The sequence below is a fragment of the Erpetoichthys calabaricus genome, chromosome 4, assembly GCF_900747795.2.
Source record: "Erpetoichthys calabaricus chromosome 4, fErpCal1.3, whole genome shotgun sequence".
In the NCBI taxonomy this organism is placed as follows: domain Eukaryota; kingdom Metazoa; phylum Chordata; class Cladistia; order Polypteriformes; family Polypteridae; genus Erpetoichthys; species Erpetoichthys calabaricus.
The window spans coordinates 124,249,664-124,269,491 of NC_041397.2; the positions used below are offsets into that span (position 1 = coordinate 124,249,664).

The following is a 19,828-nucleotide window of genomic DNA, read 5'->3' on the forward strand; positions in this document are numbered from 1 at the left end:
TACATCTCCCGTGGATAACAGACACCAAAGGAGATCTTCATATGCCATTCGTATTAAAATGTTTATAGTTTCCCATTAGAATAGCTTTTGCTATGACAATTAACAAATCACAGGGACAAACATTCGAAAAAGTCTGTTTATTTATTAGACAGAAAGAAACGATATTCACTCACAGGCAGTTATACGTTGCATTGTCACGATGTAACTCCAAACACGGAATGTAGCGCCCGCCCGGGGGTTGGTGAGCAAAGAGAGCAGGTGGCAGAACCCCCTAGTTTTACTTAACATTTAAGTTACACAAATGGTGTAATTAGGGCATTACAACAGAAAATGTCTGACAAGATTGTGCAAATTTCCAGTTGATAAGTATAAAAAATGTAAAGCTTATTTAAAGCTGGTGGGTTTTACCCCAGATTTTCCAATTTTTACCTCTATAGAAGCTCTTTGTACATAACTGACACCAGGACTGCACACCTCACATATAACAAATTCCACTCCCTTAGTTGGATGTACTCCATGTGAAGTATGCACATAGTCCAAATGTATGTGTGGATTTTCCTTCTTGTACTGCTGTTTTCCCTCTACATGCCCAAAGACAAGTATGCTAGGTTAACTTGATGCCTCTAAAGCGTCCCTGTGCAAGTGTTCTTGAGTTGTCTTTGTGAACCTGCCAACACATCTACGACACCAAGTACTGCCAGGATAGGGTCAGGACCTCTGCAACCATAAACTGGATTAGAATCAACTGAGTTTGCTCAGGTATTGTGAATATGATCTAATGTTTTCAATATCTTTTTTCCTATTAATAAAAACTGTAAGTAACCTTCAAAACTAATCAATCATCAAAATCAATAATGTATGTCATAACTCCATCATATAGAGTATGCTATTGAAAACATCTCAAATACTCAACACTAGACAAGGTTTGACTATACAAAAAATACATCTGTGATGAGGAAATGATTTCAAGGTTCTGACTGAAAAATATGACACGTTGAAAAGTACATCATTTTAGCCACATGCCTTTCAAAGAACTGGAAATTCTTTAACATTAATTGTCTCATATGTACAGTTTCTACAACTTTCTTTGATGCTATACAGGATCAAACAGGTTAAGAAGATGGATGAAGGGATAAACAAACTAACACATTTTCTTCTAGTGCAGTTTGCACATAGATAAACTGGGAAATTAGAATGTGCCATGATCCACATAGTGAAGTAGTACAAAAAAAGTGACCCTGCAAATTTTCAAATGTTACAGCTGGCATTATGCAAATGAGTATTTTCCCCAGTATGGTATCCGATTAACTGCAAATATAACTGGTACCTCAAGATTAATATTTATATTACTTTGTATATTATTGTTATTCAGTAATTAAATATAAATACAGTGGAACCTCAAGATACGATCACCTCTGTATACGAGAAATTCAAAATGCGAGGAAAGTATGAGCGAAAAATTCAGATCTAAATACGAGCATTGGCTCGCGTAACGAGCCACGAGCCAGGCTGTGGGTATAGCTCGCGGCTTAGCGAGGGGGAGTGGTAGCAGTTGCGAGCCGCAGGGCGATCTGCAGTGTCTGCGTTTCTCACCTAAGTGCACAGGTGGGAAACTGCCCACATCCATGATTGTTCCTGTGGCTGATGGGCTGCAGCTGCCATGTCCTACCCGCATATATAGAGAAGCGCGAGCCGGTTAAGGGGGAGAAGAAGTAAAAGAAAAGAGAGGAGAGAGAACGGAGGTTGCAGGAGGAGGCAGGAAGCAGCAGCAGTAGGAAGTCGGTGCGGGAGAGTGAGCGAGTGCAGGCTCGCGTGTAGCTGAACAGTGAGCTGAACAGGCGAGCCAAACAGCTGAAGCAGGACGGTGTAGAGAAGGTCAGCTGCATTAAGTGTCTCGCCTGTTGCAGAGCCCGCAGGTGAGACGCTAACAGAGAAGAAGCACCGGGGATTGTCATCTGTTTTTTAAAGACTGCTTCCTTTTGACGTTTTAACCTCGTGTTAAAGGATTGTTATTCTTGTGTATTTTAAACCTCCACTTCACAACTGTTTTAAGGATTATTTATTTAAAGATTTATTGAATGCTCTACTGCACTTTGGACACCTGTTTTGATTCTTTTAATAATCAGTTATATTATTTACCAGTGTTATTTATTAAAGGTAGACTACAGTATATATAATTTATCAGTGTTATTTGTTAGGAAAATTGATTTTTATGTTAATATATTTGGGGTGCGGAACGGATTAACTGGATTTCCATTATTTTCAATGGGGAAGTTTGTTCTAGATACGAGAAATTCGCTATACAAGCTCAGTGCTGGAACGAATTAAACTCGTATCTAGAGGTTCCACTGTACTTATCTGTGCTGTTTTTTGCTGACCAGTGTTGCCTCTTCATTGGCAAAGTGAATTTATTTCAACTTTAAATTTGAACACACCTCTAAGGACTGCAGTAGTGGTACCAATAGTAGTACCAGTACCATAAGGCAAGTCATAAAATGCATCAACTTGTCAGATTGGAGAAAAATAGGTGTAATAAAACTGATTAGTCTTAAGTAAATTTAAACTGAAGTGATGCAAGTGACTAAATTCAATGGCAACTGTTATATCATGGAATGAGATCCTCCACTTCCCTAAGAGTGCATTGGCAACGACTGGCAAGAACTTTAAAAGACAAGCTAAAAATGTGTGAATAACTTATTTTGTTTACTGCCATTGAACAACTATAGTATAATGAGGTGAACAGTATTAGATTGATATTTTGTTACCTGTATGAAAAAGTTATTAAAAATAGACCTAGGTAGCTCAAATGACCATTTTGAAGGTTGAAGTTACAAACTATTAAATCTGGACCTTACTTCATTAAAGCCAACATTTAATGAAAATACAGCATTTATTCTTCAGATGAGAAATTAGTTAAATCAACGCCCTTTATGGCTCCATTATGGCTTCTACTCATTGAAATTTTCTCTCTGTTTGTGCTGGCATCTCTATTACTTTCACATTTTGCCTGAAAACAAACACTAACATTTCAGTTGAGCCATATATGTGCATATATTTATTTTCTAACCTCTCTGCACATACCACACTAAGGGCAACCTACTATATACTGTTTCACAGCTGACATTATGTAAGGGTGATCGACTTCACAGGTGCATCATGTTTGCAAACTGGTAACATACTTTACAAGTGAAGGGAGTAGTAATCTCAAATGTCAGTGAAACAATAGCAAAATGTGCAGCATATTATGCTGATGTGGTTAAAACGAATTATCTGTTCCAGCTTTCAGGAACAGTAAAAAGATGGAAGCATTAATCTTACAATCCATGCTATTTTATATCTAACCCTGCTATCATGAAGTCTCTTACTTAACCTTCATAATCTGAATATACATAATGTATATTTGCTAAGAAAAATACTACTTAAGGAGATAATTCACTTCAAACTAGCCCTATTTTCCTTTAGACAAAAGAAACAAGGACGTCTGTGACACGAGATCTATCAACACGATCACCAAGATATTTTTACAATGTAAAACACTAGAGATCTAAAGATTCATTCATTCTTTAATACTGATGCATCCAAACAAGCAAACCTCAGATATTTCAAACATGAAACAATAGATGCTTCCAAAAATGTACATTTGTGCCTAAAGTCTGATATAAATTATGCAATGTTAAATATAACATACTGTGAACTACTGTATATTTCATAAAGCACCTTAAGATTAAAAGGTATATGAAAGCCAAAATGTAAAATTTACCTTGACTAAATAATTAAGAAAAAATGCTTTTAACATTAGTATTTTAGTCTCCATTTGTTTAGGTTTAAAAGTTTGCAATATTTCAGCTTTTCCTTACAATCTATATGACAGATTTCTAAAATAAGTTTGAGAGTAAACCACTAGACTTGCTATTATGCTTGAGTTTGCAGTACAGTAACAAGAAACAGAAGGTTGCTCCTTTGACACCTACTGAAGTTAAATTTCTTAATCCCTGGTTAGAGGCAAGACTTAAGTTATGAAAAATGTGTACTATAATCACAGAAGCTTAATGCCTAGGGAGCTAAACGTTAACGGAGTAAGGTTTGTAATGCTTTAACCATCCGTCACAGTTTCACCATACTATTTTTATGCGATTTATTAACTTTAATACTAGAACTGTAACAGTTTTTCAGACTTAAAACCTCTTTGCTTATGCATGACAGACTCAAAAATAGAATCATGAATACTCCTACCTTGTCTCTGCAGTACACATCATGGCAGTAGGGGACTGTAATTTCCTAGACAGGGAAAGAGAGGGGACTTACAACAATAAATACTATGAATTAATCTGGTGGTATGTAGGAAAGTTAAGGTTACAAAAATATTTTAAACAGGATCATTTTAAAAGAGATGTATTTTTTGTGGGGTCAAACCAAATGCCAAGCTTTCTGACATGGAAGCTGTATTACACTGTCTGACATGGAAGCTGTATTACACTCTCTGTCTGACAAACTGACAACTTTTAACAACACATTAGGACAAACAATATTGATTATATCAACATAAATTATGTCGCAGGATCTCCATACCTATGTATACCAAAGCTAACAGAGAAGTCAGAACTTAATTATGCCTACCACATAACCAAGATTATGGACAGGATATAAACTATGGCAAACCGTTCTAACTGCTAGTTAGAAATTTTTGGGAAAGGACTAGATTTTTTGAAAGAGATTTTATTCAACCCAAACAGACAATCTTATGCTTTATCCCAAAACATGGGAGAAAATGTTCTTGCTATTTAATACACCATAGGTTCTTAAACTATGATGGGTCACATATTGTCTGAATTTGGGTCATGTAGAGTTGTGATTCACAATATAACTCAATGGGGAAAGTGCTGTGAAAAGTGTGCAGAGTGTCTGGCAATGGGTCATTGTGGACAGTTTAAGCAAACGCCACTGCTCCACTATGACCAGAGACAGAAAATCTCCAAGAGGGGCCCCACCTAAGGTTGACTGCCAGTGGCGATTCTCCAAGGAGAAACAGGCTCCCCCATCCCCCACATGGGTGGAGATTCTACAAGGGGGACCAAAAGGATGATGGTCACCAGAAATTCTTTTTTTTGGTCTTTTTTCTCTTTCTTCATCATGTAAAGCACCTTGAGCTACATTATTTATATGAAAATGTGCTATATAAATAAATGTTGTTATGGTTGTTGATTCTGGCTGAGTTGCCCAAAAAAAAAAAAAAAAACCATACAAAATCAACACCAACTGCAATACACCATTCAGGATGCAGCCATACAATGCTGATTTGCAGGCAATTTTAAATCCCACTTGTAATTCGTCTGCAGTTGCTCCACTATCAAGGAATTTCCAAAAGATTTTTGTAACAAAATCCATATTAACCAGATTCCAAGAGATTTGCAGCTTTCATTTAATTTAAATGCTTCTGCAAAAACATTTTACTAGAATTACCAAGTTTAATCACATATCTCCTATTAAATCTTTGCACTGGTGTTCAGTTATGTATGGGGGAGATTTCAAAACCCTCCATGTTACATGTAAAGCTTTAAATGGCCTAGGCCTACTTTACTTATCTGAGCTTATTAATACTGTGGACCACAGGTTATCTCAAGATGCCAGTCTATTAAAACATGGGTCACCTCCAAAAGCCTGACTTCCCAACTAGGTTTCTGCATGTCAATCCAAGCTCATTACTTTAGTTGTGTATACCTTGATTAGCTGTCAGTCTTTAGAATAAAAAAAAACTCCTTATAAATAATTACTATTACAATAGGACTTCCATGTCCCATGTCAACTGGCTTTTTAAATATTTTTAATTATTTTATTATAGTGCATGTCATGCTCTTGTACTTCCTTGACACTTCCAAATTTGATGCACTTCAAATACATGTTGTTGCAACTCTTACATTCTATTCAGAAAACATATCTGATTACTTTCTTTTTTTTACATGAAAGAACCCCTATTACCAACACAAGCATCATGCACTGAACACTGGTATCCAGGTGTGAACTGCTGTTTCTCTCCTCCCGTTTGCAATTGGCTGCATTTTAATATCCTTTTTACTTTGACAAATCCTCTCCTGTTGATGTTATCAAAATTACTGAACATTGTTTTGTAGATGTGAATCGGTGTCTGTTTTCAGCAGACAAATTTAAAATAATCAATGAAAAAATGTCTCATTTATAATCCCACTTTCATTACGCATAATGAAGATAAAACATCTGAAACCTGTCAGCATTCCAGTGATTTCAATTAGGTAGAAAAAATTACCGTGAATTCAACTGAAACGGCATTGCAATGTTTTTCACACACTGATAAAGCAAAGTATTCATCCAGCATGAATTCAATGTGGAAAAAGGTCAACATGTAAAGAGGCACACAGTGGATGGAGCAAGTGAGAGCTGCAAATGGAGAGCTATGGTGAAAAGTTGCTCACTCGCAAAGTTTTCAGATACTGCAGACAGATAATAAATAAAAATGAAAGAATAACAGCCTTTCTTTATGAAAATTAAAGGAATGTGTTACTTGGCTATAAATGAGGCATCTTTTAGTACATTTTGAGTACAGCTATAACGAAATCCTACTGTTTACATATACAAGGGAACTGCAGTTAGAAATATAAACTATTAGCATACGCTTAGATCTTAACCCATTACATATGAAGGAGGAGAATAAAGAATCCAAAAAAAGGGTGTCTCAATGTTATTTCATTCGACTTTAAGCCAGACTTTGCATGGCAAATAAGATGCTTGATCAAAAGACAACGCCTACTCCATGCCAGATTGTAAATAAAATGAGATGGGTGCTGTCAACCCACTATGAAAGGACACTGATAACGCTACCTGTTGATTGGTATTGCAAACTTAATGATGAAATGCAGGTGGACAATAGCATTAGCTTTTTCAAAAACAGCAATGCACAATATTTTTCCCAGTTTCCAATGTGTTCATTTCACCAAGGAGACCCCTCTTCTACCAACTTTTCTCATCACGCTTGATTTAAAAGTGAGAAACTCCTGCTGTCACAGATCTTCAAAAGCTGTCTGTGGGTCATCAAGAAACTTGAAAAGGTAAAACTGGACTCCAAGGGCATAAATGTTGAGAAACACTGCTATAAGTTAAATGCTATAATCCAGTGAGACAATGAAATTGTTATCCCAAAGAGGTTAGATGGAAAAAATACAATAGTTGCCTCCTTTGATGATATGGTGCTTTTATTGTTGCTCTTATTTAAACTTAGATCGCTGATGATATATGAAGCAGCTCACTGGTGAATGGGAATTATAGTCCCCACTTCAACATTTACATAAGGCTACAGGATAATTAATATAAAAGGGGGGTGGGTAATGTATCAATTACTTTACTGTATCAGTAGAACTAAATTGACTTTGGTCACAGCCACAATTCCTGGCAAGCACAATCTAAACACAACTTCTTCAAGCTTCACTGAACTTCCTTTCATGTCACTTCTGCAGACATCCTTAATTTGCATAAAATGGGACAGCCCATTTCTTGGTGCAATTACTGTCAGTGCTGTGGCAAAACAAGGATCTGGTGCGTTAGAATATCCCACTCGCTACAGCATTAACGAAAAATATCAACAAATGAAAACATATCTTAATTTTCTTTTTTCTACAATATCTCCAAATTTCATTCAACCAATCATTCAAAGCATTTTTGATATTTTGGGGTATTTAGCTTTTGTTGTGGGGGATGTTTTATCCTAATATATGGATATATCAAAATGTCCTTTCTTAGTGGATGTTCACTAATACCATACAGCTAAATTTCAGCTTCTTAGCTAAACAAGAAATAGCGAGTCAGTCAATTTTGTATTATACAGGTGGACTCCCATTGTAACTAAATTCATGGGAGCATTAAAAAATATTTTGTTACAACGGAAATTTCTTTACAGCAAATATGGAGAAAATATGCATACTACTGTGAGTGGAGTTGCCGGCAATTCACCATCTCTAAAGTCAACGGGCGCAAGGACAGCTCCATAGCTGCTCTGCTGCATCTGGTAAGCAGTAAACCAAGGGCAAAGTAATTAGTTGTCCTCTTCAGGATCAGGATTACTACATAAAATGGTTGTTGCACAATGTTTAGGACATTAGACACTCTCCTGGTCTGCCACAGTGATGATTCCGAGCCACTGGTGTTGTTCTAATCTGCTAAAACAGGACAATTTGCGATGTCGCAGCTCCTATATTGTGTATTTGAGTACTGAAGTCTTGAGACTGCACTTGCCTACTCTATACAGTAATAAAGTACCTATATTTTCCTTGAAAACCTGGACTCACCTTCATCTCTCATGCAACTCTCTTTGACTAAGCATGACAATACCTGTATAAAAAAACTGCTTCTTAAACTGCAAAAGATCTTTTATTTGAAAATGAGATGATAGATATAACTATTTTTTTATAGAAATACAGGTATGAAAACAAAATGAAAATGAGACATTAAATGTAACTTTTTTTCAGCATAAACTGACTCTGTTTCACACTTATTTTGTTAAGCTCAAAGAAAATTTTGAGAAGCGCCATGAAACACAAACAATACAGTATCCACACACAACACAATTACCCACGCAGATGCTTGTTGGAGCGCTGACTCAGAAATCAGCTATGCCTGTATGATGCCTACTGTACACTCTTGCCGAAACGTAAATTTAACTATAACTTTCTTTTGGTCTAACAAGAAAGAGACCACCTGCAGAAGGGTTCCCAAGACTCACCAAAAGTACAGGTCAGAGATAAGTAATTTTTCCAAAGCATTATCATCTTCGAAATAAATATTTGGTTGAAAAAAAAAAAAAAACATTACTTTTACTGAAATTTACATTTTATTAAACTGTTAAAAATAATGTATGAACATTTGTTCGGGCCAAAAAAAGTTTTCGTTATTTTGAAAATTTTGTTACGTTGGTATTTGCTATAATGGGATTTGACCTGTATATACAGTATTTACATATACGGATAAAAATACAACAAACTTAATTTACATGTTTTAGAACATAGGAGCTAAAATTTTGATAAAAATACAAAATTAGCACTATAGAACACCATTTTCAGGTTGAGGCTGAAAACGTCTCTCATTGTACACTACCACACAAGCTTTCCCAGTCTCTTACAAATGCTAGGCAATATGCAGTACTTTACACATATATATTTAATTAAATGATCAGAAATTAACAAAACTCTTCACAATCAAAGCTTAAAATTCAACACCTGAAATGGAAGAATCAATGTCATGAAGCCAACATCAGGGAATCACCACCATCAACATATAGGGGGGAAAAAAAGGCTTCACCCCAAAAATTCTGGGGGTTAAGTGGTTAGAACAGAAGCCTTACAGTTCCAGGCTCTAAGGTTTACATCCCAGCCTGAGCACTGTGTGTGGGAGGTTTGCACTTTTTTTTTTTGGACAAACTTGAAAATTGACACAATTTGACAAATAAGAGGCCACCATTCAATCCATCAAACACAATTGCATACCAGGTGGCAAAGTTGGACCAATAATTCTCCCCACTTCTTCTTAAAAGTTGTCACGGTTTCTGTTTTAACTACATTTCTTAGAGGTTTGTTCCAGAGTTCCACAATATTTGTGTAAACAGGTTCTTCCCAGCTTCAGTTGTAATTTCAGTTGTGGCTAGAGATGTCAAACTACTTGGTGGTATAGTTCTGTCCTATTAAATTGAAAAAAAGGTTCACTTTTGGTAGCAGAACCAAAAAGAGGAAACCAATGTATGAGCAAACTCTGGAATGGACAAAAAAAAAACTGCAGAGCTCAATGAGGGACATGTCTTTTTTAATCTGTATTTTGTAAACAGTTCCTTGTGAAGGCCCTCTCTCCCTAACTATATTGTGATTTCCTGCTACTAATTCCTTTCTAATGTTCTTCTTTGACTATAGTGTTTCTGCAATAAGCCTTCCTCACACAAGGATGTAAAATATAATTTTAATATAAAAATACACAAGCTTTTACATGGCCATTGCATTCTCAAACTGTGAAATACCAGGTCTTATAACTGCTTGTTTAGAGCTTGACAGCTACATCAGATTCTTTGGTTCAATCTGCAGAAAGTACAAGTCTCAAATTCCATCCATGCACACTACTGTATTCAGGATAAACAATAAGCTTCAATTGCAATGTGACGATGCCTCATCCAGGGTTAGCTTCAGCCTTACATAAGATGCTGCCAACAGGCCCTGGTACCTTCTACATGTATGAATTTTAGTAATCAGGTCTGAGAAATCTGAAATGCCAAGTTTGCTGTGCTGCATTGTTGTTACCTCGAATGCTTAGTATGTACAAGCCAGAGCATAAAGAGCATTATTATCAGTGAGATAGCTTTATTAACCACATTTGTCCATATTAGGTTTATGTGAGGGTGTGAATGGAGTTTCAGGAATGCTCTACTTAATCCTATTCACTCAATAGTGCTTTATGGTTATGCCTTCTTTTATTTTTCATCTTTTATTTTAAACAGTGTTCTCCAAAAAAGAGAAAAATTTAAAAAACACTGATTAACTGCATAACAAAAATCAATTCAAACACAGTTAAATCCCGTTTTAGGTGACTGCTTTAATAACTTTTGAAAAAGAATTAAATGTATAAGCATACACAAATGCGTAACAAAACAGGTATCATGTATAAAACTTAAGATAAACAAGAAGTAGACAAAAAACAATACAAATATTCATGCACTAAAGAAATAAAGAAAAATAGTAACAATAGTAAAAATTTAACTTGAATTGACAAAAAAAAGTGCACAATCAAAGACAATAGCTTTCTTTCTAAATATTTTGTGCCGGTGGTTTAAAAGCTCTGCATAGTTCAACATAACAGAAGCATGTAGGTTGCTCCTACAAAATTTTGAAGTTTGCCGTTTTTCCATGAATATTAAGGTCAACATCTTTGCGTTAGTGTTGCAAATTTACTGAATAAGAATCAGTACTTTTCATAACTGATGATTTTTTTTTTTTTTTAACTTTATTGAACATCACTTTAACCTATTTGTTACTACTGTATCTTCTTTTGGCGCTTGCTGAGAAAAAAAGAGCAATGGGGACAAATGGCACAATAATATAAATGAGACATACAACTAATTCTTGTCATTTTCAGTAGACAGTATAGCTTATAACCTTCTACCAGTTTAAATTAAAGTGTACAGTAGTGGTCAAAAGTTGTAGCTGTAACACAAATGTGTTTAGCAAAATTTGCAGCTTCAGTTTTGTGGTGGCAATTCACATTGCTTTTACAGTACTGTGCAGAATGATCAGATGCATATTAATTCATTGCACAAAAAAGTTAGCATAAAAAGTTAACTTTCTCACAAAAACACAGTTGGCCCTGGCACAAAATGATCAGCTAAAAGTGTCCAGCAAGCGCCAGGACCATCTCCACTTGAATAGTCAGCTAGAGAATCATGTTGCCACCAGTGCAGGGCTTGCTCAGTATTGGTAGCAGGTGGGTGTGAGTGCATCTGCACGCACAGTGAGGCAAAGACTTTTGGACAACGGCATTGTGTCAAGAAGGTCAGCAAAGAAGCCACTTCTTTCCAAGAAAACATCAAGGACAGACAGAAATTATGCAGGAAGCACAAGGATTGAACAACAGAAGACTGGTGCAGATATTTTTTTCAGAAGAATCCTCCTTCTGAAGGAAAAGGTGAAGGCTATCAAGACTCCTGTGTGGTGCCAACAGTGAAGCATTCTGGAACAATCCATGTGTGAGGTTTCTTCTCATCCAAAGAAGTAGGTTCACACACAATTCTGCCCAGGAATATTGCCATTAACAATGGTATCAAAACATTATCCAAGAACAACTTCTCCAACAATTAAGGTGATTTGCGCAATTTAGTGATGATCTGCATATTTTCCACCATGATGGAACACCATGTCGCAAGGCAAAAGTGATAACGAAATGGCTCAGAGTTCATTAACACTGAAAGTTTGGACATGTGGCCTGGAAACTCTTCAAATCTTAATCCCATTGAGAACCTGTGGTCAATTCTCAAAAAGCGGGTGGACAAGCAGAAGCTCACAAATTGTGATCAACTCCAAGCCCTAAAAAGGCAAGAATGGATCACCATCAGTCGGGATTTGGCCCAGAAGCTGACATCCAGCATGCCAGAGCAAATTGCAGAAGATATGAAGAAGGGTCAACACTGTAAATATTGACTCTGTACATACATTTGATGTATTTGCCAATAAAAGCCTTTGGAACCTATGAAATGTTTATAACTTATTCAGTATACAGTGATCCCTCCTCCATCGCAGGGGTTGCGTTCCAGAACCCCCCACGAAAGGTGATAATCCACAAAGTAGAAACCATATGTTTATATGGTTATTTTTATATTGTCATGCTTGGGTCACAGATTTGCACAGAAACACAGGAGGTTGCAGAGAGACAGGAACTTTATTCAAACACTGCAAACAAACATTTGTGTCTTTTTCAAAAGTTTAAACGGTGCTCCATGACAAGACAGAGATGACAGTTCCGTCTCACAATTAAAAGAGTGCAAACATATTTCCCTCTTCAAAGGAGTGCGCGTCAGGAGCAGAGAATGTCAGAGAGAGAGAGAAAAGCAAACAATCAAAAATCAATAGCTACTGTTCGAGCTTTGAAGTATGCGAAGCACTGTGCGGGAAGCATGTCGCTTGACAAAGCAGCTGAAAGGAAGCCCGGCAAGGAAGGGAGCAATGTGAAGGTAGTCTTTCAGCATTTTTTAGACGAGCGTCTGTATCCTCTAGGGGTGCGAACAGCCCCCCTACTCACACCCCCTCCGTCAGGAGCAGAGAATGTCAGAGCAAGAGAGAGAAAAGCAAACAATCAAAAATCAATAGGCGCTGTTTGAGCTTTTAAGTATGTGAAGCACCGTGCAGGAAGCATATCACGCAACAAAGCAACCACAAGTAAGCCCAGCAAGGAAGGGCGCAATGTGAAGGTACTCTTTCAGCGTTTTTTGAGGAGCAGCCATATCCTCTAGGGGTGCGAACAGCCCCCCTGCTCACAATATATTTGAGGAGTTTTATTTAATACGTAATACGTGCTCTGATTGGGTAGCTTCTCAGCCATCTACCAATAGCGTCCCTTGTATGAAATCAACTGGGCAAACCAATTGAGGAAGCATGTACCAGAAATTAAAAGACCCATTGTCCACTGAAGCCCACGAACCAGCGAAAAATCCGCGATATATATTTAAATATTCTTACATATAAATTCCGCGATAAGAGTGAAGCGTGATATAGCAAGGGATTACTGTACCACAGAAACATGTTAAAATTTTTTTTTTAAAAATCTAAAAATGCTGAAGCAGCAAAGTTTGCAAAACTCAGTATTAGTGTCACTACCAAAACTTTTGACCACTACTGTAACTAAAAATGCGGCAAATACTTTCTAAAAAAATCCTGCTACTGTGATATTTCAGTTTTTCTTTTTTAATAAATCTGCAACGATTTCAAAAATTCTTTTTTTTATCTGTCAATATGGGGTGCTGTGTGTACATTAATGAGGAAAAAAATAAATTTAAATGATTTTAGCAAATGGCTGCAATATAACAGAGTGAAAAATTGAAGAGGGTCTGAATACTTTCCGTACCCACTGTATTTCAAATGTGCCTGCTTTTGATAGGTTACAACCTACAGATTAAGCCTTGCAAGTTGAAGCAAATAATTTGCACACGTGTCCCATCTTATGCTGATTACTTAAAAAAACGGTCTGTCTTAAAGCAGAATTGCCAAGAAAGAAGCAATTAACAAATGAAATGAGACAGAGCATTGTTAACCCATAGAAGTTAAGGAATTTCATTAAAAGAAAATGCAAAGAAATATCAAAGTGTCAGTGATTATGGTGTCCAACACAATCCAAAAGCAATTGAAAACTGGACGAAACTCTGACAGGAAGAGATCTGGCATACCCAAAGACCCAATCCAATCAGAAGACATGTTTCTGAGGGCCACCAGCTTGCACGATAGGTTAATTTACAAATGCATGCAGTGGATATAAAAAGTTTACACACCCCTGCCAAAATAATAGGTTTTGTTTGACAGGAAATTGAAACCAAGAAAAATACTGTCAGAACTTAATCCACATTTATTGCAAAATTGCAGTCTATACAAACAAATTGAAAACAAATCAAACGGTTTAGTGGAAAAAGGAAAAAAATCACGCAAAACCCTGGTTGCATAAGTGTCCACACCCCCTAAAGTAATACTTAGTTGAAGCCCCTTTCGATTTTATTACAGTACTGTGTCTTTTTGGGCAAGTCTCTCATCAGTTTGGCACATTTCGATTTGGCAATTTTTGCCCACACCTCCTTGCAAAAAATTTACAGATCTGTCAAATTAAGATGGCATCTCCAGTGCAGAACTCTTTTAAGGTCAACACACAGATTTTCAATTGGATTAATTAAGGTCTGGACTGTGGCTGGGACATTCCAGAACACTGCTCATCCTTAGATGAATCCATTGCTTTCTTGATTTTGATGTATGCTTTGGGTTGTTGTCTATGCTGAAAGGTGCAGTTCCTCAGACCATAACACATTTTTTCACATACCTTTGTGCTAAGTTTAGCCAGGCTTCAATGTTTCTCTTTGTGAGAAAAGGCTTTAATCTTCCTACCATACCCCATAACCCAAACATGAAGAATATGACTGATTGTTGCCATAGGTAGGAAACAACCAGTACTTGCCAGGAAATCCTGCAGCTGCTTTAATGTTACTGTAGGCCTCTTGGTGGCCTCCCTGAACAGTTTTCTCCTTGTCTTCTCATCAGTCTTGGAAGGACATCCTGATCATGGTAGAGTCAATGTTAGGCCATATTTTCTCCATTTGTTGATGACTGTCTTCACTGTATGGGATGTTTAATGCTTTGGATACTTTGGACATATGTTTAATGCTCTGTACCCCCTGTCCTGATTGATACCTTTTAATGATGAGATTCCGTTCAGGTTTTAAAAGCTCTTTGTGAAACATGGCTTTTAGAGTATAGTGCAAATAAGATGATATCGGAATAACCCTACAAGAACAGCCAAACTTTATCTGAGGTCAATTAGAGCCACTTTAATTGATGTCAGGCGTATACTAACTACTATTTGAGATGAAACTTACTGTGATTGGTTGATTCTGAATGCAGCCACATCCTTGATTATTAAAGGTTGTATACACTAATCCAACTAGGTTGTTGTATGTCGTCCTTTTTTCACTAAACAGTTTCTGACTTGTTTTCACCTTTTTTGCACAGATTGCAATTTTGCAATAAAGGTGGAATACGTTCTAAAAGGATTTAATTTGGTTTAATTTTTTATTACACAAAATCTCTGATTTTGGCAGGGTGTACATTTTTATATAAACTGTAAGCATTCAATGAAATAATTTAAAAATTATAATTTAATAAAAAGAAACTACAAATTTTAAATTATAACCCTCTTCTTTAAAGTATCCAATATAATGCACCAACATAATCCAATAACTATATATATATATTCATTGCATTCGTAGTCTGTGTCACAATCTGATTGTATGGGTGGTTATATATATATATATATATATATATATATATATATATAGGTTGAAATAGTTTACTGTCAAATAATGCAAAGAGTACGTGACACGTGTTTCGCCCTAATTTTGGGCTCATCAGGCGTACACACTCACTGCACCCCTCTCGGGGAATTGAACCTCGGACGTCACCGCCAGAGGCAAAGCCTCTAATGTTGCGCCACGGCGTGTGGTTCATTCATTTGGTTACCTACCAGGTATCGTAAGTCAGCTAACATCCGCCACGGTACTCTAGGGCGAAATACGTGTCACGTACTCTTTGCATTATTTGACAGTAAACTATTTCAACCATATATATATATATATATATATATATATATATATACACAAATTTTTCCCATACCTGTACTGCATAGATTGAAATTCTTAATTCTTTAGTCTCCATGTAATTTTTTTTCTTTATGTTCTAAACCAAACAAAGGACATGAATGTACATACACCTTTAACACAATAAAAGCCTGAAAGAGCAAACCATTTAATCGATGTTTTGCAGAGTCCGGCAGGCATGAGAAGGTGACCTTATTTGCATATACATTCAAACACCATAACTGCTTTTTTCTAAATGCTGCATGATATATACATTACCACAACTGTTTGCCATTCTCCAAGCATCACCTAAAAACCCTGCTGTTAGTCCTGCAGCAAGAACTGATTACAGTGAAGAAACACTGGAAATAAAAAATCAGTGGAAGTGGGAGTGAGAGATAAATTGGTTGATCTGGATTAACGGGCGAAATTGTTCTTGCAGTATGGATTTCAACAGCGGGGAAAAAAAATTTGCTGATATGTTAAAAATTAATTTTGACGCAAATCACGTTCTATCACAAAACACGCAAGTCTGTGCGTGTCTCTGTGCTGCTGTCTTAAAAGTAATTCTTTTATGTATTGACTTGACTTGTATGTGAGTTGATGTAATAAAAATTATTATCTCTTCAAGAATATAAACCTCATGAACACGTGTGTGCACAGCTAATATTTAATACATTTCTCATTAAACAAAAAATATGTTCCATTTTGCGAAGTACATATAAATACATTATAGTACCCTCCATTATTTTTGGGACAAAGACTTAATTTTCCGTGATATACCTCTCTGCTAAACAGATTTAAATTACAAATCAAACAATTCAGATGTGACTGAAGTGCACAATGTTGTCTTTAATTTAAGGGTACAGTGGAACCTCGGTTCATGACCATAATTCGTTCCAAAACTCTGGTCGTAAACCGATTTGGTCGTGAACCGAAGCAATTTCCTCCATAGGATTGTATGTAAATACAATTAATCCGTTCCAGACCATATGAACTGTATGTAAATATATATATATTTTTTTTTAAGTTTTTAAGCACAAATATAGTTAATTAAACCATAGAATGCACAGCGTAATAGTAAACTAAATGTAAAAACATTGAATAACACTGAGAAAACCTTGAACAACAGAAAAAACTAACACTGCAATAGTTCGCGCTATAGCGCTACCAACCGCTAGCTAAAAACACTTTTTTTTTTTTTAACGAGTTTTAAGTACAGGGAAAAAAATGAACATTTGAAAAAATCCATAATTTAATAAACCACCAAGAAAAGTAACATTGCAACAATGCACACTACGAACCGATCGCTGTAAACAGAAGTGAAAACAAAATCAAGTCCAGTGCATTCTTTAACTGCCTTCCTACCTTATGCGTCCAGGTCTCTCTCGTGCTGCCTGTGTGTGTGCATCTGTCTCTCTCTCGTGCTGCCTGTGTGTGTGTGTGGTCTGTCTCTCTCTCGTGCTGCCTGTGTGTGTGGTCTGTCTCTCTCTCGTGCTGCCTGTGTGTGTGTGTGTGTGTCGCGCTCTCTCTCTTGTTCGCTGCACAGGAAATGTACAGGGAGAGACTGAACATGTACAAACCGAAAGGGAAACCGGCTTGTTCGTATACCGAGTGTGTGGTCGTGAACCGAGGCAAAAGTTTGGCGAACTTTTTGATCGTAAACCTAGTTGTACGTGTACCAAGACGTTCGTGAAACGAGGTTACACTGTATTTACATACATTTCAATCACACCATGTAGAAATTAGATGGTGGAATAAATCACTGAAAAATGTGTGTCACAAATATTATGGATGGCACAGTATGCTGTCTTAACAACTGAAAGTACACTTTTAAAACTTTTTAAAACTCTCCACCCAGGCAAGGTGAAACCTCTCTAGTTTTGTCAGACACCACCTGTGCTCAATTTTTCTAAAAGTCTGTCTGAGTGCACGGATGTCATGTCATAGATCATGAATATAAAAAAAAGAAAAATAAAAGGCATTTACACACCATTTATTGTTACTGACAGGAGATGACGGGGAGTGACTAAAGATTCATGAATAAGCGGATAATTTTAAGTTGATTTAAGATTTATAAAGGACCTTGGCAGGGCTTGAACAGTACTATAGGTTGAGTATCCCTAATCTGAAATTCTAAAATCTGAAATGCTCCAAAATCCATAACTATCTGAATGCTGACATGATGCTACCTATGTACTATCTAATTTTTTATGTAAATTCCACACCCGGGGTCAAATTTATAAAACAAAGTTTTGTGAAAAGTTGTCTGTACTCTGCATTTAATTTCTTTAGTGCAAATACACAGCACTTATACTCCTAAAAGGAGGCTAAAATAAGAGTCTCTACACCAGGGTTAGTCACTCACGGTCCTGGTGGGCCTCAGTGGCTACAGGTTTTTGTTCCAAACAAATTCCTAATTAACACAGTCCTTCTGATAACTAAACTTGCCATTTATCTTTATTTCTTGTAAAAGCTTTCATTCAACCAAAACAAACTTTAATTACATTGTAGAATTTTGTTTTCTGAGAACATAATCTGTTTTGTGGAACAGAACAGATCAGCACTTCACAATTCTCCCCTTTTTTCACTAATTTGTTTCTCACAGATACTTCTTAATGCACATTCGCCATAGTAAAAAGAAACTAGTAAGATGGAAAGCTGGTGGCTCCTTTATCTTTTACACATCATTATTAACTAATAGCTGGTTAAGAAAAAAAATGAAAAAATTAAAACCTAAATGCAGCTTCTTAAAACTAAAATAGGCAATTATGGATGCTACATCAGAAGAGAGTTAACTAAAAGTAAGTACAAAAAATATATTGCTTTAACAGCAAATAAATGGGATTTAATTAAGAAACTGGATGAGGCAAATAAATAAATAAATACTGCCACTGTGGCCCTCATTTGTAAAACTTTGCGCACTCAAAAAAGAAAGAATAAAAATCAGATTTATAAAATCTGGCGTACAAACATTTCTATGCAAGTTACCATTTGTAAGTCACAATTACCCTGAAAATGTGTATGTGAGCGAGTGTCCAACACCACCCTGAAACATCCATGAATGGAGCAATCTAAAGCATAATTAAAACTCTGAGGACTGAATATTTTTTTTCAGCTGCCGGCACAAATGCACAGCAGAGCAGCTGTCGGCAGCCGGAGCCATCTTCATGCAGGCCGGAGCTAAAGGCAAATCTGTAAAGCAAAATACTCCATGGACAAAGTTTTGCAAATTACTGCTGATTCGGATTCTGACTTATCGGACTGTTATTTTGATGCTAGTGATCTGGAGACTGAAAAGAAAAGTGATTTACCAGCATCAACTGATCGGTCCCCAGCTGATCGTGGTGCTGAATGCGTTCATGTAGCAGCTGACAGCTGCATGAAAACATTCCTACATGTCGTTATATGTCGACATCCGCCTCGAAGGAGTTGAAGTTTGTCATTGGCGAATAAAAACACAAAGAAGCCAAATTTCCCCCTGGGGACAAACAGTATTTAGATAATTAAAACTCTAAGTCACATTATCAGCTAGGTCTATCATCAAAATAGGAAACTGGTTGGAACAAAAACCTGCAGCCACTGTACCCCACCAAGACCATCTCTGCTCTACACCACATTCATGACTTTTAAGGTATGTTTGATAACATCAAAGCACATTATAATAATGGCTCATTAATATGAATTACATGTGTTAATTGTCATTCAGACAGTTTGGTGCATTTCTGGACTTAATGTTGCCCCCAAGATATCTTCCTATGTAAGTGCACATCTATACTAATAAAAGGCAAAGCCCTCACTGACTGACTGACTGACTGACTGACTGACTGACTCATCACTAATTCTCCAACTTCCCGTGTAGGTAGAAGGCTGAAATTTGGCAGGCTCATTCCTTACAGCTTACTTACAAAAGTTAGGCAGGTTTCATTTCGAAATTCTACACGTAAT

General features: G+C 36.6%; 1 protein-coding gene across 4 annotated transcripts in view; it reads right to left on the reverse strand.

Moving 5' to 3' along the window:
* The window catches only part of kdm6a (lysine (K)-specific demethylase 6A), a 573,573-nt gene that overhangs the window by 330,509 nt on the left and 223,236 nt on the right, over positions 1-19,828 (reverse strand). For 2 of the 4 annotated variants that reach the window (XM_028799753.2, XM_028799756.2), the window contains exon 6: positions 4,234-4,278. The exons of the other annotated variants lie outside the window; for them this stretch is intronic. In XM_028799753.2, the coding sequence (XP_028655586.1) occupies positions 4,234-4,278 (45 nt within the window). The remainder of the gene's footprint in view (positions 1-4,233; positions 4,279-19,828) is intronic. 4 annotated transcript variants of the gene reach the window in all.